We start from the raw sequence: 17,775 nt of genomic DNA on the forward strand, positions 1-17,775 counted from the left end.
GATTGAATGATAGTTCAAATTCAGCTCAGGGAGGAAAAGGGGAATGTTTAAAACACAGACATGAAACGTGTTGGACTATTGATTGGCTTGTTTGACTTTCAGTCTGCTCTTGTGTTAATGATTGACTTCCTGTTTGAAGTTGTCTTGGAAAATGCACTTCATTGTCAATGACAATGAAATTGACCGTCATGTAATGAACTGAAGTCTTCAGTATTTCTTGTGTTTAAAATTTGATTTGATTCAGACTACTGTCAAATACAATTATACGCTTCAGCTCAATGTAGGTTGGAAAAGAGTGTTTTGGAGAGAGAGAGAGAAAAAAAATCAATATCTACCACTGTGAACAATGTACTTCCTCCCAATGCGGTCGTGCCGTAGCCTGCTTTGTGTCTTCCAGCCTTTAAGTGCTGATTCTGCTTCCTCTGGGTGGCACACAAGGCCCCGGTGTCCCGTGTGAGACAGGAAGTAAGGCCCTACGGAGCGTGACCTCAGCGCAGGAAGCCCAAGGCCCGGGCCCGGGCCCAGGCCCAGGCCCGTGCGACCAAAGCAAACGTCCTCAAATACTCTGCTTCAAACTAACGGAGATTGAGCAAAAAACAAAACATTTGAAAGTGTTTATTTTATTGAATTATCGTGTACATGTCCAGCATGGCTTTGTTAAAACACTCGACTAGAGGTGAACGCACACAACACTAATGTATAAAATCAAAATAATCAATCGACTAATTGGAATGTTATTACCACACAGCAAAAAAAAAAAAATCCGATAAGACACAGACGATAGAATCGCGGTGACAAAAGGGTGAGATGCCGACAACCATGAAGGACCTCCTGATCACATCAGCCGATAAAAAGCTGCGTCAAAGTTTTTGCTGGGAGGAGAGCTGCGTTCAACACAGTCACTTTGAGGGAGGTTTCAGAAGGACCAAGGACTAAACCGGTTTTGATGTTGGGGGTCACGGCGGCAATTGGCTCAATATGGCTGAGAGTCACCTTGACAACTGAGAATGATGGATTTGAACCCGAACGGTATTCTGCCAATTCAAACTGAACCGCTGGTTGGAAATGGGACTAAATTTTGACCGTATTAGTGCGTGATATGATATGCTGAACAAGCATTTCAATCACGGGCATTTGAGTCTTATACAAGACAAGTAGATCAAGGGCATCTCACAGAGATTTTTTTTGCTGAGTCACCCTGGTCATCTGGTGTCGACTGATCACGTCTAGAGGTGAAAAGCAGGAAAGAAGAGACATGGGGGGTGGGAGGACGGAGGTCTGCTTTTAGCGCTGATTAGCTGCCACCACCCCCCCACATTGAAGACGGACAGATGACACCGTTTCCTGGCAACCGCCATTGAGTGTTTCCTGTCAACGCCGCCGCAATATGTCCAGTTAGCTCTCCCACTGCGGGGATCTCATGTTAGAGCTTTTAATTGGCCAAAAAAAATAATAAATGCTGTCATTGTTACACTGACACGCAGATCGCCAAGTATAGGTATGTTCTTAGCAAATTATTTTGCCGATGCTAATGCTACGGCTCTTGAACCTGGGTGGGACATTAGCTTGATAAGCTAATAGCGTCAGGGGGAAGGGCTGCTCATCTGTCAGTGGCCTTTAAAGTTAGTAAACACAAAGCTTTTCCACTGGAAGCTCAGGTTTCCTTCGCAGCCAGCTGCTGCTTGGCTACACAGGGAATTTGGGTCATGTGGCGCGCTGCCAGCTAGTCCCCTTTCCCACTAGCCCTCCTTGCCTGAGATCTACAAACTGTGCTTAATCCTCACTTCTTTCCTTGTCTCAAAAGGCAAGCAAGCAAGCAGGCAGGCAGGCAATATGTTCTCTCCATGCATGTGAAACCTGAGCATCTAAGCTAACCTGAGCCGCTCAGATAAAACATCTCCCACTGAAGTCACGTTTTGTGTTAGCGTGTAGCTCGCTAGCTTCACGTGAAGCTGAAATACATAGACACACACACACACCAGATTTTGCCGACCGTGTTAGTAAAACATGCTAATTAGCACCGTTCTTTTCGTACCTGTAGTGGTGATGATTGACCAAGCGCTAACTACGCTGATCGTCTGGGAAGAGCTAACAAGACCAAAATCATTTTGCCATTTGGCTTTTTTCTTTTGCATTTTTTGTTGTTCAATACTTTACTGGGATGGCAAAGGGATAAAACGTGACAAAAACCACAAAATCCAAAATGGAAGCGCATCATTTGTTCTTGCCAGATGAAAGCGTGTTTGGGGTTCTCGGGGTTCAAGGCTTGGGGTCAACCGGGGTCCGGTGAGCACACCTGCTGCTTTTTAATGAAGTAGATTAGCTGCCGTTCACATGAGATCCGGCTGGCCCACCCGGGACCGCCTCCAACCGCCGCACCACCTTTACAAATAAGTGCCCGCTGTAAAAAGTCCATTAGAGGCCGAGCGCAACATTAACGGCCGACTTGTACTTGTCACGTCCCGTTTGAAACCCACGGAGGGAGCCCGGCTTCGACCCCCACCCCACCGTGGTGGAGGCAACGGGTGGTCTTCCTGTGTGACTTCCCAATTCCCCGCTTTGAGTGAGACGCATAAAGTTGAGTGTTTACAGACACTTTTTTAACATCTACCCAAGAAGGCAAAGATAGAAATCAACCTGGCTCTTATTTTGGTCAACCAGCCAAGAGTGTCAACCACTGTTACACAATATTGCTATTACACACAAATTCGAAATGTACACAAATTCCTGAGCAACGGGACAGAATCTCATCGAGGAGTTTGGCTTCTTGTCCCGTTGCTTGATAAATTTGGCTTCGGGGGCTGTTTTCTTTTTTCTTTTAAAGAAGGTGGGGTTCAGGCTCCCTCTGAATGTAAACTAAGTGTACCGCGGTGAGAGGTAAGAGGGGCAGTCAGGACTAAAATGGACTTCCTGGTTTGGAGATCAACCAATCAATCAAAAATAAACAAAAACAACAACTGCGTCACACCCAATGAACAGAAACAATGTGCAAACTTGTCTCGTATAAATAGACTACAGTCGATGCACCGTGGAGGGCCAGCCAGGCTAGGGATGGATGGTCGCTTGACTCGTTTTCCTGGATGGATGGATGGATGGATGATTGAAATGCATAAACGTGTCAAAGCATTAAAGCAAACGAATGTCTCTACTTCAAGTTTCTTGCTACTATTCATTTCGATTCAGTATGCATATCGTCAGTCTTAAAGGCCCTCTGAGGGAAACCGTAATGATGACGTTTTCAGTTTGACGCGGATTGCGACGAATCCACAAGCGATCGATCCGTCGATGGATTGTAATGTCCATCCCCAGTCAGTACAGATTGAGATTTCAGGGGTCAAACCCATTCCTGCAGCGAGCGCTTGCAGTGCACCAGAAGTCTCGGCGCTCCCTTGCTCTGAAGAGTGTTGATGATGGCGTAGATTAGGCCCAGGATGCACAGCACCAGAACCAGGGGGATGGTCACCATCAGGATGTTCATGGTCCGCTCCCGGCTGTCGTCCACCTTCAGAATCACGTCCACCTCGTTGGTGTCCTCCTCGCGGGTCTCGCGGGTCTCGTCCTCGTCGGCATCTTTATCGCCCTCCGCCCGGTCGCCGTCTCGGTCCTCGTCGTCGATTTTGTTGTCGTCCTCGCGCCCGGCGTCCGGGTCGAACGGCGGCCGGTTGACGTCGGGGTATTTATCGTCGGCGTCCGTGTCCGGGGGGTCCAGGTCAACGCTGCAACCCATGAAGTCGCGCAGGATGGACTTGGGGTAGCCCGGCTCGCTCTTCATTCGGTGGTTGTCAAACTTCCAGTATTTGGATCCCTTGTAGAAGTACGTGTACGCTGCCCGACACAACAGAATAAGACGACAGCATTGTGACGTTCTGCTTAGCTAACTGCTTATTTTAACGAAGCTTAGTTTAGCTTAGCTTATTTTAGCCAGCTATGCAGTCAGCCTGGCTCTGTAAAGATCCTTAAAACTACAGAATCAAGTGCGTACAATTGGCCATTTACCGACAACCCCCCCCCCCCCAAAAATCTTCTGTTGTTGCTTATTTAAATCAACAACTTGTCAAGATGATAAATGCCATGGGAAGTTACAAATGCAAAAACTAGAATATTTTGGAAAGCTGCCGTAACGTTGATTTAATTACTTCTCCAAATGATCCCTATCTCAATAGATGGACAGACGGATAGATTTTTGTGCTTTTCTAATTTTTCCCCAAATTTCAGTGTTGGCTCATCTGGTTGAAGACAAGGCCTGCTGTGTTCCATTCCTTTGTTTCGGCTGCTTCTTGGTGTCTTTCCTCCCAGCCCCCAACCTTCTTATCAACCAATCGATCAATCAATCTCCCTTCCCCTCAGGAAGCACTCTGCTCATCTTTGCCCATCTGTGTTAATCTGCACTCACCTCCATCGTCACTGAGGAAGGCCCCCTTGGGAGTGGAGGGTACGGAAGACCCCCACACGCTAATAGGCTTGGGGTAGCCTCTGTCGGCAGAGCGGGACTGTTCGTTGAAACGCCAATACCTGCCGGCCAGATCAAATGAAAGAAGCCCTTATCCGCTGACCTCATTGATGAAAAACCGCATTAACAATAACAGCGTGATTTTAACCAACGGGGGCGGGAAAAAAAATCACATTCTACATTGGTTGCGAATCGAAGCAAGGCCTGATGCAAGAGTATTGTCACTCCCGCCATTGCCTTAAAAGGAGTGTCCATACTCCTGCTTCTTATCAGTGCCCTCCCTCGCCAGTTCTGTTTGTTGTGCCATAAATTCTTGACTTCTTACATGTGTACCTTTAAAGACCTGGAAAATGTCCAAACAATGACTTAGGAGTCGGCTAATTATCCGGGAATTAGAGGGTTTTGTTGTCGTACCAGTCTCCTTGAAAGAGGTAGGTGTATCCGGAGGGCTCCCACCAGATGGCCGCGTCGATGCGGTCGTAGGGAATGTCGTGGCCGTAGTGGCCCAGCTCCAGAGGGTAGCCGGGCTCCAGGTTGGCCTCCCGGAAGAGCCAGAATCGGTTTTCTGGAGAGAAGTCGGATTGAGCCATTGAGATGGGAGGCGCGAGTCAGTGGAGGGGTCAACGTTAAGACCTAGAAACTGGCTCGGCCCAAAGACCCGAATTGAGTCGACTTGAACTTTGTGACTTGACAAGTCTTGCCTGTGTGCAGTTGAATATCCGAATTTTCAAGATAGTCCGCTATTTTGTTTTCTAACGATGCAGTTAAATATCGGAATGTTCAAGATAGTCAGCCATTTTGTTTTGTAATCATTTTGAACTTTTACGATAGCGCGTCAAACATGAACAAGGTTTCATATCAGTTTGATTGAAACGCTCAGTCAGTAAGAACATTCAATATGTGGCGATTGATTTGCTTGACGACGTAACTTAACTTACACCAAGTTCTACTTCACAAGGATTAGAAATTGACAATAACGCGTGGAGATGATTGGCATGGCCACATTGCAATGAGCGCGTCTGACGTCAGCTCTCGCTGCTTTATTGTTGCTTAAATGGGGAATTCCGCCATTCCTCTGGGCAGAACTACCCCCAACTTGGCTTCAATTCAAACGCCTCACTCCAAACCTAATCAAGGCACCCCGAATCTGGATACTACAAAAAGTTGACGTCATGGTTGCTCCCAGGACTTAACGGATTTCCACCATTTTCAAAGCAGACTTTACTCAGATGTGAGATTATAAGACCCAATCAAGAGAAGATGACATCTATGCTTTTTTCGACACTCCTTCTCAAGGTCTGGCAGCTTTGGCGTGCATCCGAGTGTCACACTGTCAGGCTTGCCTATGACATCAACCTCATCCTTCTCCTCCACAGTCCGGGATGGGGCTGCATCAAAGCCTCCCGCTCGGACAAACCGGCTGCGAGCTTGTAAAGCTGCTCTCGGGGACTCGCGGTAGAAATAACGAGCCGTGCTGAGGGAGATTTATGGTCAATGCGTTACATGTGGAGGGGAGGCGTGGTCCTTTGAGCGCTACGGTCTGTTATATATTAAAAACAGGACACACACACACATCATTTCGATACGTGTTTCCAACGCACCTTTGAAGAAGACAAAGCGGCCGTCGTGTCTCTCGTAGGCGGCGTCGATGTCTCCGGGTAGACCTCGCCAAAAGTGTCCAATGGGCATGGGGTAGTTGTCCAGCACCCTGTTCCTGCGCACCCTCCAGAACCAACGGCCCTGGTGGAGACAAGACCCTTAGATGATGATTTGTTTTACAGCACGTACAAAACGATCATCTCCACTATCATTTTGTAACACGCAACGTTCCGCCCAATGATATCGGGGCGGGCTCATAAAAGCAGCAAAGTAAGAGGGGGGTGAACCTCGGCGTTGGAGATAGATTTACACCGCGTGTGTCCATTTATAAGCCGGTGAGTCAGTCGCTAAAAGCGCGCAACGGCGATAAAGCAACGGAGAGATGCTCACAACGACTTTGACTTGGCGAGCGTCTGAAGATTCGTCCTTCAAGGGCGAGCGAGAAGGGCAGACGAGATTTGCGCCGAGGCGGGAATCGAAGACGAGCGGATCGTTGATGTTCGCCGTTGAGATCGGATCAATGTTAACGTACGACTCTGCGCTGGGAACGAACGGCTGACGCGAGGGGGGGCTACGTCCAATTTCTTTGAGTGTAACTACAGGACGGGCACATAAAGGACACGCCGCAGTTTCGGTCGGCCATCTTTGCCTTGTTAACGGAGCGCTCATGTGCTGAGTCAGCTGAATTTTGGGGCATTTTTTTTAATCATGAAACATCAAGCCTGGATATAAATTGGCTTTTCATCCAGTGCATGATGTTGATCATGAACACTTGGCTTGGTTTTGACATTTTTAGGGAGGAGGGCCAATCTGGCTTTAAATGTTGGGCAGAAGCTTGTAGCTTGATGTTCTGACTACTAAAAAACATCATCATATCTTACGCACACCAAAAAAAGTCACATTTGCATTCATTTCGGAGATCAACTGCATGAAATCATCCAGAAGCTTCTGCAAGTGACCAGTTGACAGTAACAAAGACCATTTTGTGCTCTTGAGTGCATTTAAAAGTCCTTCCCTGTGTTCATTACTGGGATCACAAAGGAGGCATGGTGAGCGTCACACACACTCGCAGTAAAGATAGGAGACAATCAGACACGCTCGGCCACACCAAAGATTGAGAGCTGCTCAACCTAATGGCTCGCGCTCTCACCATCATCGACACACAACAGACACAAAGCCAAATGGAACATACTGCGGTGTTAGAATTATTATTATCATTATTATTATTATTATTATTGCAACTTTCCTTTCATCTCTGATGGAAAAAATGTTGAGCAGGGTAATTAAAGCGATGTCTGGAATTTACCTTTTGTGCAACGAGTAAATAAATGCGAAGGCACCTGGTCGAGACACAATCGAGCCGAATGGAAAGCAGCTGTCAAAAGTGGAACCTCGTGTTGGCGAAAAGACAACTTCTCCACGTTTGTGTGAATCCAGAGGCTCTTTAAGGCCAAACACCTGACCACACCTCAGGGCGCTTTTATTGGAGCGCCGTCTCTCGCAAAACACAGCCGTCCTGTGGTTTTACAATCTCCAGCTTGACATGATAGCAAAACAGCACCTGCCATTTGGATTCATTTAAATGTGGAATGCAGGCCAGTGCGCTTAGCACCATGATGACAACTTTCAGGTGGCACCGATTTCAATTTCATGGGCTCTCCCCTGTCCAGCAGTGTTGCCATTTATTCCATTTCTATGTTGCCTGGAGGAAGCGTAAGTTGAATGATCTCACCTTGAAGACAAACATCTCCCCGCGTAGCATGGCCACCGTGTCAAAGTTGCCTTCGCAGATGTCAGGTCCGTAGTGGTCCGGTCTGTCGGTGGTCCTGGGCCGGTCCGGCTGGCGAGGTGGAGGATTGTGCGGTGGCCGGGGGTCCGGGCGACGCGGCGTCACGGTGGGCAAGGCCTGAGTGGGCTCGTTGTCTTGTGTACCTGCACAAAGGGTCAACGTGAGTCTGGGTCCTGACCCAAAAAGTGTGGCTCCGGCCGTCTTTCTCACCGTAGATTTGCTGGATGCCTCTGCGGTCGTCGTCGGGCAGCTGGAAGTTGTCCGTCTCCATCCACTGGTAGAATGGCGCCATGATGGCCAGAGGGTTGTTGGAGTGCTCCAAGCCCAACGCGTGGCCCAGCTCGTGGATGGCCACCAGGAACAAGTCGTTGCCTACGTGGGACATACAAGGAAAGGAATTCATTTTTTTTAAAACCCATTTCCACACTAACATATAGCCTTTTAGCTAGTAGGTGCATTCCAAAACTGCGCTCATTCAGCTGAAGGTCGAACAAATGTGTCGAAAGGATGAACTCAATCTCCATCTATTAAGATTTATTCCATTAATGCCACGAGGGAAATGAAACACATTAAATTTTATTGGACATGATAATGAACATGTGCTTTGATTCTAAAAACTGTTAAGGGAGAATCTGGAAAGCATCGGACGTGCTGATCTGGCCTGCATTCCGCACTCCGACGAACATCAGAGGAGCGGAAGATGCCGGCTGTTCATTGTTCGCTCTGTGATGATGTCACCGGTAGAAGAGATGGCGAACGGCGGCAGATAGGCATCGCGCATTTTGCCGGCCGTCAAGGGCCGCGCTTGTTTGACGCACCAGATGGGGAAAGGAATTTTGTGCCCGACGTGACACCCTAAGTGATGTGGGGAGCCCCTCAATTATCATTTGGCTGAATGCTGCCCTATGAACTCAGCTCACTTTATCAACAGTCGAGGATTTGTTTTGTGAGGGAGTGCATTTTTGGACCTAAACTGGCTTATTGTTGACCCAACTACTTTTAGATGGGGAAACACGGACGCCGTTACCATGTTCACCCTTTATACTACAAAAAAGAAACATTCAAGTGTTATGGACAAATAACCTACAAAACGGGGTTATTCATTTGACCCAATAAATTAAATTAAATTAATATAAATTAAATAAATGACTCAAAAAGTTTGGTCGGCCCCTTTTTGACCCAATTTGGGTTATTTTTGACCCAATTGTCGATGTGAAAACGAAGTGTGATGAACACTGAAACAAGACAAGTGAGGTTGTTGGACCTTTTCAACTTGAACAGTTTTTACAATACTGTTTGCTGATTGTGTGTTTGCACACACACACACACACACACACACACACACGGATAATTTGTGAGTCACATGAATGTGGCCACATTAGCATTGTGCGGTTAGCCAAGCGCTAACAAAGAGCCTAGATAAAGAAACTTTTGTGCGGTAACCAGGGTGACACTTGGGCTCGCCATGTCCCTCCAAAAGTTCAGCCACCGGTGTCTTTCGTCTTTCTTCTTTGCGCTGTGCTCTGTTCATCACCCGGGAAGATTGGAATGGCTGACTCACGCAAGACTCGCGCAAGACGCGCAACACGTCATGACCTTTTACGGCCAGACGACCGGAGAACTTTTTCTGCTTAAGGTGCATCGGCGGCTGCGTCACATGAGGACTTTTGAAACAGCAATAAGAGTTTTGGACACTTTGTTAGCTTTGATTCACAGAGAAAAATCACTCAGACTTTTCTTCTTTTTTTTTTTCTGCGCAGGATCTTTGCTGTTCCTACTATGGCACTCCTCTACATCATCCTATTGTTGGCCACCATTTAAAAGCAACACCCCCTTTTAGTGACCTTAGTCTTTTTGTCCTCTTATCTACAAACACACAAAGGACAGGGTGGATGGCTGGCTGAGCTGAGCCAGCACATGTGTGTGTGTGTGTGTGTGCATGGTACTCGAAGTGGGAGTGTCTTCGACGGCCCTCTTTGTCGCCGCACTCGACTGATTAAGGCCTCAAAGCGCAGCCAAAGGAGCATTTTGTCTTCAGCTTAAGACGGACACGTCTGACTGTCTTTAAATGCGCCGTCTCGCTTGGCTGCTCTTTGGGTAAATGACTCGTTGGGATTCGAGAGCTTGTTAGTGCGGAGCAGCGCAAAGGGAGACCGTCAAAATGAGGCCGTACCTTCGCAGAGCGCATTGGCATGTACACTCAATCCTTGCCTATTTGCAATTTACCATTTTTCCCAAGGAATATATTTCATGTAGGAAATAAAAAGAATACGATGGTGTCAGTTTGACCCGGATTATTTCTATTCCTATGGGAAAATATACATGTTGACTATGTATGGGTGGAAGCCAAACAATCCCTGGAACAATAGAAGACTTTGAACATGAAGGTTGGGCAAGTAAACAAACACACACTGTTCTTCAGCGACCCGCACTCTTACCTTGTACGTTCTGGTTTCCGATGGTCCACGGCTCGTCCGAGTCAAAATGCGTGTCGCCGCCCATGCCGGGCCCGGGGAAGTAAGCGTGGGCCAGGAAGCCGCCCTCGCCGTCAAAGGGGGAGCTGTCGCCGTGGTAGCCGGACGCGAAGAAGAGCATGATGTCGGGCTCCTTGCGCCGGCCGTACTTGATCTCTTGGTAGGGGATTTCGTCAAAGGTCAGCGGCGTGACGCTCTCCCACACCTTGAAGGCCTGCCGGATGGCCGTGAAGGAGTTGTACTCGCCGATCTTGGGGGTGTAGTTCTGGATGCTGAGGGGCCGCAACGAGGACAAAAATATCATTTGGAGGCAGTTGTGTCTGTCTCGACTTTTTTTTTTTTTTTAATTCAAATTCCGCGTGCGATTTTTCTTCTACTGATGTTGATCTTGGGTCCAGACCATGAAATGAATTCGCTGTAGTTGCTCGATGACGTTCTCACCTGTACGTCAGATGGCTCTTGTTCCATTTATGTCCGGTGAGGGCGTAGCGCTTCCGCCTCACGTTGGTTTTGATCTGACCTCCAAATTTGTCGGGCACGCCACAGCGGGGTCTCTTCATGGCGCTGCGGCGAGCAAACGAAACACTTTCCGTGACTTCCACCAAATCATTGGCAATGAAAAAGCTTGGATGGAATTGTGAGTGTTTGTGTTGAAAGTGTGCGCTTGCTTGCCTGATGGTTTGCGGGTCCATGCGTCCGCTGACTTCCAGGCCGTAGAAGCGCTGCATGTCGCTGATGGCGTTGGCCAGGATCTGGGTGGAGCGCATGGTGGACATCTGCCTGCTGGCTTGAGGCAGGTAGCCGTACAGACGTAGCCAAGACTGTAACACACAGTGAGCGTCACGCTTTGTGTTGACTTGACGCCGCACGTTAAAGAAACAAGCACCCAAAACTTTTTTTTCTTTTTTCTTTTTTAATGGACATACTACCGGAGGACCCTTAGTTGTTTGGCTTCATGTGCTGAATATTTATCTATCAATCACTTGAGTGTAAACCCACAACCCCATTGAGGAGAAACACAATATTAGCATTATTGGTCTGAAAAGGACGATTGCGTAGGAATTTGTCGCAATATGTCAAAGGATTGTGATTTGCGTAAATGGGAGAAGGCGATCAGCTGTGTGTGAGTGAGTATGCGGTGGGGGTTGTGGCTTCAACATCGAATGTGATACTTGAATCACAAACGATACACCCAGCTGTTGTGTCGAAACTTAATCTCTCACACGCACACACACACAAGATATGACTACACGCCTACGGGTCACGCCCATGCGCACAATGCAAAGTGTTGCCGATAAAGCCCCGTGTTGACACTGCCACTCCTTCCATCGTATATTAAAAAAAAAAAAAGACTTCCTTTTCTTGGTCTTCCTTATTGCTTGACACTAATGTCACCATCGCAGAGGACAAAGTTGAGCAGAAAGTGGCTCATTCTAACAAGGGACCATGATCTCATGTACTTTATTGTCATGGTCTAAAAAGGCCTCCGATTATTTTGTATGGTAAATCTCAACTAGAAGTTTCAAAATTATTTGATTGATCAAATTCATGGACAACTACAGTATTTTGATAATCGATTAATCGTTTGGAGCAATCGTTTATAAGATGGCAAACTAAATGTGCCGTTAATAAGAGCAGCTCTTTGTTAGCCCACACTAGTTTACAAGATTCCAAACTTGTCGGACATCTGTGGCATCGGGATGCTAATGCTAACGCTACTAACAAAGGAGCCAGAGCCATTACCTTTTGAGCTACGATCTACAACAAATAAACTCAAACAAAGAGCACCAAGATATCGAAAAGATGCAAAAGCATCATCAGTAACACCATTCCAACATGGGAAGTTATTTCTCATTTGAACAAAAAAAAAAAAACAAGACTTCAAATTGGCAGTTCCAAAAGCGTTGATAAAGTAGAAACTGCACTTGAAACTGCTCCACTTGCAATTTTGAGCAACCTTAGCAGCTGACATAGTAGATTCTTGAAGTCCTTTGTTCCCGGGACTTTCTTACTAGTATTAGCTGTTTTTTGGGTTTTTTTTTTTTCCATCCATCAGCTAAACGTCATCTCCACAAAACCTCCTCATGTTACATTTCATCACTTTCCTCAACAAATGGAAAAGAGATGTCACCACTTAGCACCTGTGCTTCAAAAAAAAAAAGTTGCTGTGAGTGTGCATGTGAGTGTACAAGAGCAGGAAGAGGCGTAAGAAGGCTGAACTGAACATGACCCTGACCCACCTCAGCTTCCAGATAAGAGAGCAACACACAACTAATCATGCTACTGCGGTTAAAAAAAGATCAATTACCAGGTGTTGTGACAAAGCAACATTGCATAACTCGTAGAGTTAATTCCTCATCACTTGATTTCTGTCACAGTATTTGGGGACACTTCCAAGCAACCAATGCTAATTGTCTAAAGTTCACAAGGAAGGGGCTACTAATATCCGTATTTCATCTGGGAACGGAGCGGAGCATTGAGGCCTTTGGCTGGCGGTGACGCTGTACAGCAGCTGCTGGCGCTCCCAACACGCCCCCCCCCCCTCCCTATGGGAGAAAGAAGGAGCGGGTGTGTAGCCTTTCACTTCCACAACCCGAGTCGGTGGGAAAATAGAAGCGCTACTGTACGCTTGAGAAATGACAACAATGGGGTCAAAATCATTACCGGCTAAAAATGAGACTTCTTGTTTGAGGTTGAGCACAATTTCTCGGCAACCAGGTACAAAACACGAGTTTGTTACCTCAGAACAACATAGAAGTGTATCGATGTAAACCACGTAGTGAGCTTACTTACAGCACTTGCAAGGGCCAGTGGCTGCCTGCTTGGTCTAAAAGCATCAAGTCTGGACGCTCATCTTGCCTCATCAGAATACAAAACAAGAAAGCCAGTGTGTGCGTCCTTGTGTGCGTGTGTGAGGCCCCATCTATTAAATGTTCTTTCAGAAAGTCCTTGATCGTACCTGCCAAATAGCGGGAGTTGTAAAAAGACCGAGTGTGTGTGCTTAAGTGCGTGTGTTTGTGTCCACTACAATGTCAGCCAAGATACGAAGCCTTTTTATTTGGAGGTTTTGGTCTGCTGCCATCTTGTATACCCTGCACACCAACCTACCCTCTAAAAGTCCCAAGAGACGGACGGACGGATAAGTGGAGGGATGAGAGAGGCCGGCCGGAGCGAGTCGTTACATTTTACGGCAAACCTGTTGGGTCCCGGGACCGCTCGCAGCAACCGGAGACTGTGATCAAACGTATTGAAGTACCGTAATTTTCGGACTATAAGTCGCACCGGAGTATAAGTCGCACCAGCCATAAAATGCCCAAAAAAGTGAAAAAACCCCATATATATGTATATAAGTCGCTCCTGAGTATAAGTCGCCCCCCCACCCAAACTATGAAAAAAAAACGCGACTTATAGTCCGAAAATTACGGTACACTAATCCCTCGTTTATCGCGGATAATTGGTTCCTAAAACCACCCGCGATAAGTGAAATCCGCAAAGTACGGTCACCAACAAGAAGTGCTGGGCAGGCTAACGAGTTAGCGAAAAGATGCTAATTTGCGATCGTGCTAACACGCGTAACGGACTTCTAAAGGAATGTAAACGAACATTTGGAGCAATACTACATTGTCCTAAAGGTTAGACACATGTTTCCTCAATTTAGAAGTTTTATTTTGACTTTTAAATGTTTTTTTAAATTTGAAAAAGAAATCCGCGATGCAGTGAAGCCGCGATAAACGAAACGCAAAGTAGCGAGGGATTACTGTATAAAGAAGTATTAGCGGGCTAAATGCTAAAAACGTAGCCTTTGAAGCGACAACATGATTCAAAACAATGCCTGCATTTGCAAATGGCTCTCTCTTGGAAATCATCCATCAAGCGGAGCGTTTGCAAAGTCAAACACAACGTCACCCGTAACACTCAAATCAATTTGATGGATCCAAAAAAAGAGGTCCCAAGGGCAGACCCAACTCAACTAGAATATTGAGCAGGAATCCTCAAGAGACTGCCGGTGACGCCTTTATCCCAACACGGTGGGTGTCGAGCAGGTGGAGCCCGAAATGCCAAAAAGGAGCCCAAAATGCGAACTTTTTTCATGCCAACAAACCTTTGCAGTCACTCGACGTGCTCAAAAGTGTACATTGAGTTTTGTCCGCATTTTTGTCATCACAACAACGCAGCGAGCGATTTGAGCGTTTGGGCGGCTCGCAAGCGCTTCTCGTGTTTCGTCCTCAAGTTTGCTCTCACACGCGTTTGTGTCTCGAAACAAGAGGAGCCATTGTCTTGTCGCCACTACCCGGCCGGCATGCCTCTGCGACGTCACATGCTGGACAGACACATCGCAGTGACTGACTGCTCTTGTCTATCCGCCAGCTGTTTCATTATAGCAATACAGATATATGACGGAAACAAAAATATTCAATGTGATGTAAATATGGAACAACAGATTGCCTGTAAATATAGAAATGTAAAGGCTTGAAACCAAATGTCCAGAAGTCCAAACAAGACATTAGAAGTCCATACATTAAAGAAATTGTAAATGACTCACAGTAAGTTTATCGTCAGTAATTATGATGTAAACGTGCTCCGTTCATAACAAATTGTAATTGCAAAATCGTAGGTGGCTAGGTCATTAAAAACACGCACACACACACACACACACACACACACACACACACACACACACACACACACACACACACACACACACACACACACACACACACACACACACACACACACACACACCCTCTTGGTGTCAGTGTTGTTTTGGAACGTCCTGTTAGAGCAGACTGAGTAGGATTTGGGTTCAAAGGCCACTCGAGACGACAATCAAGTGCTCTCACACCACAACGGTCTTGAACAACAACGACGGGGCGCTCGTAAGAAAGCAGCTGCCAGCAAAAAAGAATAAAAATGATTTGGAGTCCTCCTCCATGTCAACGTTTGCTGTTACAGCATAAATCTGTTGTGTGTTTTGGAGCCATGACGTGAGAGCACGTTCCGTTTTCGGGTCAAGCATGCCCGGGCACATAAGCTGAAATGCAACTGTAAAGTGCTGACTGTGCAATAATGCGCTGGAGTGACATGTGGAATAATTGATCATTTGCATGCATGCGCACGCACGCACGCACGCACGCACACAAAGTATATCACTCAATGGCATTGTTGCTGTCACAGGTAAGGACACACTAATCCACATAGGTTCATTTAGCAACAAGTGGGGAGTTGCTCATCAGACCACTTTAAAGCCTGTCTTTTGTCTGACGCACACGCGGCAGACGGTTTTCGCTGCAGGTAATTGCGTCCCTAGGACATCAAGTTGAACCCTGACATGGCGTTCCCACCTCCGAGTTGAAGCCGCCGCCGCCGTCCTCTTCCTCCTCCTCCTCTTCAGCTCCACGCGCCCCGAGTGCGCACACGCACACCGCCAAGAGGAGCAGCAAACGGGGGGAAGAGCCGGCCATGGTGCGCCGGTTGTTGGGAACGCAGTGCAATACGATGAGAAAAGCGACTATGGCGTGGGTCTTCTTGTAGATAGGAAAAAAGCCAGGCAGGAAAAGAAGGCGACTAGAGGCTGACTTGCACGCCGGGAAGGAGCTCCACGCAGCGGGGGGAGACGGGCTGAGCCTCCATGGTGGCTTCTGTCAAGAGGTTCTTTCAAGTGTCTTTAAGTAGGCAGATGCAAAAAGGAGTGCCGAAGTTTGTTTCCTGAGGATTTGCAACTTCCTCCTCTCGAGATAAGAAAGCGACCCTGAGAAAAAGAAAAAAAAAAGGGAGAAACTCCACCGCACCTGAGAGCCTGCTTGGAAGCGGTTTGTCACGCCTCGATATGAACTTTGGAGCCGGTGCAACGTGGGAAAAACGAAACAAACAACTAAAAACAACACTCGGCTGAGGGTCCGGAGTCAATAGGTTTTATTCCGCCGGCAGGACGAGCAGGACCGCAAGTACGCGAGTGATGAGCTGCGCGTGAGCGTGTCCATGTCAAACGTGCGGGAGCGCGCAAAAAAAAAGCGTGACCAACCGGAAATCATGTGTGCGCAAAATAAAAGGGCCTTCAGCAAAATAAAAATCTAAAGACTGTGCTCTACTAGAGCCCGTCTTTCACTGTCACAACTATTCCGTTTGTGTACATTCAATTGAGAACATACGCACAACCACGTGAATGCAAAATCGGAGTGGAGAGACTGCAATTTACTTTTATTTTGAAAGACAGACTTTGTCGTGGACTGAGGGGGGGTGGCTGACATCAACAACCTTTGTGTGGAGGGAGGTGGTGAGCAGCATGGAAACACATGCAAGCACACACTCATATATATAGATAGATATATATTTTTATTTTTATTTGTACTAAGACTACCTTCCAGCTTGCATGACGGATAAATGATCAAATCTGACTTTATCATGTAGCTACTGTCTGATTGGAAGAAACCACATGTGCTTTGGTCCACTCTGCTGAAGAAGGCACAAAAGGGCCTTACTTCCTGCTGCGCTTGCTCTCATTTCCTCTGGCCGTGAGAGGGAAAGACACGTCGATATAACCGCATTTTTATCTGGCGACTTGATCTGAGACCCCCAGGAAGGCGCTGCCAACATAATTGCCGCATTTAAAGGTTATTGGCCAAATGTCGGCTCCATTTTTATCAAGCGGGGCTCAGCTTTGAATGTGCGTGTCCTGTAATTGGCTGATTGACTGGCAAGCAATTCTTTCCCATGTTCAGGTGCTCCCACAGATGTTCCAATGCTAACACTGAGCTGCAACCAAAACAAGAAGACACCAAAACAGCAGAGAGCAGCAGTCATTAAGCCCAAATGAAGTGTGGAATTTTCCTTTGTGCTGACACATGAAAAAGGAGGCCCATTTACAGTCAGAGAAACTTGCGCTTTTCATCCCACACAGCAACAGCTGCTTGTGCTTGTGAGTCAGCGTGCGTCTCTACGGGCGCTTTGCAAGCAGGTGAGCGCCGCCGCCGCCGCCGTGGTTCATAGAAGGTCGTCTCCCAGCCCCGAGGCCAACCTGCGAATCCGCTTGCACGCAGATAGTTCCTCAAAAACAAAGCTGTCAGCAACATGCGGCAAATCCCATTGAGGCGCTTCTTACCTCACAATATACAGGAAGAATCGCGGCCAAACTTGAAATGCACCTGTCGCCGTCATGTTCTGTGGGTATAGAATTGTTTATATTGAGTTCCCCGCTCTTCTGTGACTTTTTGTTTCTGGTTGGAGCTATCTGTTGAGACCAAACGGTTTAGCTACTTCGACTTCTGATGTTTTTCAGGATTTGTTTAGCTTTGTGTTTTCTTGAAATTGAATGACTTTAACTGTGCTCATTATATGACATGGGAAATCACGAGGGCCATCTCACAAATACGACGCTGAGAGCATCTGTTGCCAAAGCTCCAACCACAGCATAATCTACATTAAAAAATGATGAAGGTACACATTACTATTCAACCATAAACTAG

General features: G+C 47.0%; 1 protein-coding gene across 1 annotated transcript; it reads right to left on the reverse strand.

The window, feature by feature from the left end:
• Positions 1-600: 600 nt before the first annotated feature.
• Positions 601-16,303, reverse strand: mmp15b (matrix metallopeptidase 15b). Its single transcript, XM_037246984.1, has 10 exons — positions 15,655-16,303; positions 10,985-11,133; positions 10,754-10,876; positions 10,277-10,584; positions 8,049-8,210; positions 7,782-7,981; positions 6,052-6,190; positions 4,865-5,015; positions 4,394-4,512; positions 601-3,825 (listed from the first exon to the last, which is right to left on the reverse strand). Exons 1-10 carry the CDS (start codon positions 15,772-15,774, stop codon positions 3,335-3,337), a joined length of 1,962 nt encoding a protein of 653 aa, XP_037102879.1. The 5' UTR covers positions 15,775-16,303; the 3' UTR covers positions 601-3,334.
• Between the last annotated feature and the right edge of the window lie 1,472 nt (positions 16,304-17,775).

This window comes from Syngnathus acus, chromosome 3 (genome assembly GCF_901709675.1).
Source record: "Syngnathus acus chromosome 3, fSynAcu1.2, whole genome shotgun sequence".
NCBI lineage: Eukaryota > Metazoa > Chordata > Actinopteri > Syngnathiformes > Syngnathidae > Syngnathus > Syngnathus acus.

Bases quoted from the DNA above. Each gene is read 5' to 3' on its own strand.
- mmp15b (XM_037246984.1), bottom strand. From the start codon at position 15,774: ATGGCCGGCTCTTCCCCCCGTTTGCTGCTCCTCTTGGCGGTGTGCGTG. The intron at 5,016-6,051 runs GTGCGTTGGAAA...ACTTCTCTCCAG, and splicing joins CCGCTTTGTCTTCTTCAAAG to AAAACCGATTCTGGCTCTTC. The intron at 3,826-4,393 runs GTGAGTGCAGAT...TGTGTCGGGCAG, and splicing joins CTTCCTCAGTGACGATGGAG to CGTACACGTACTTCTACAAG.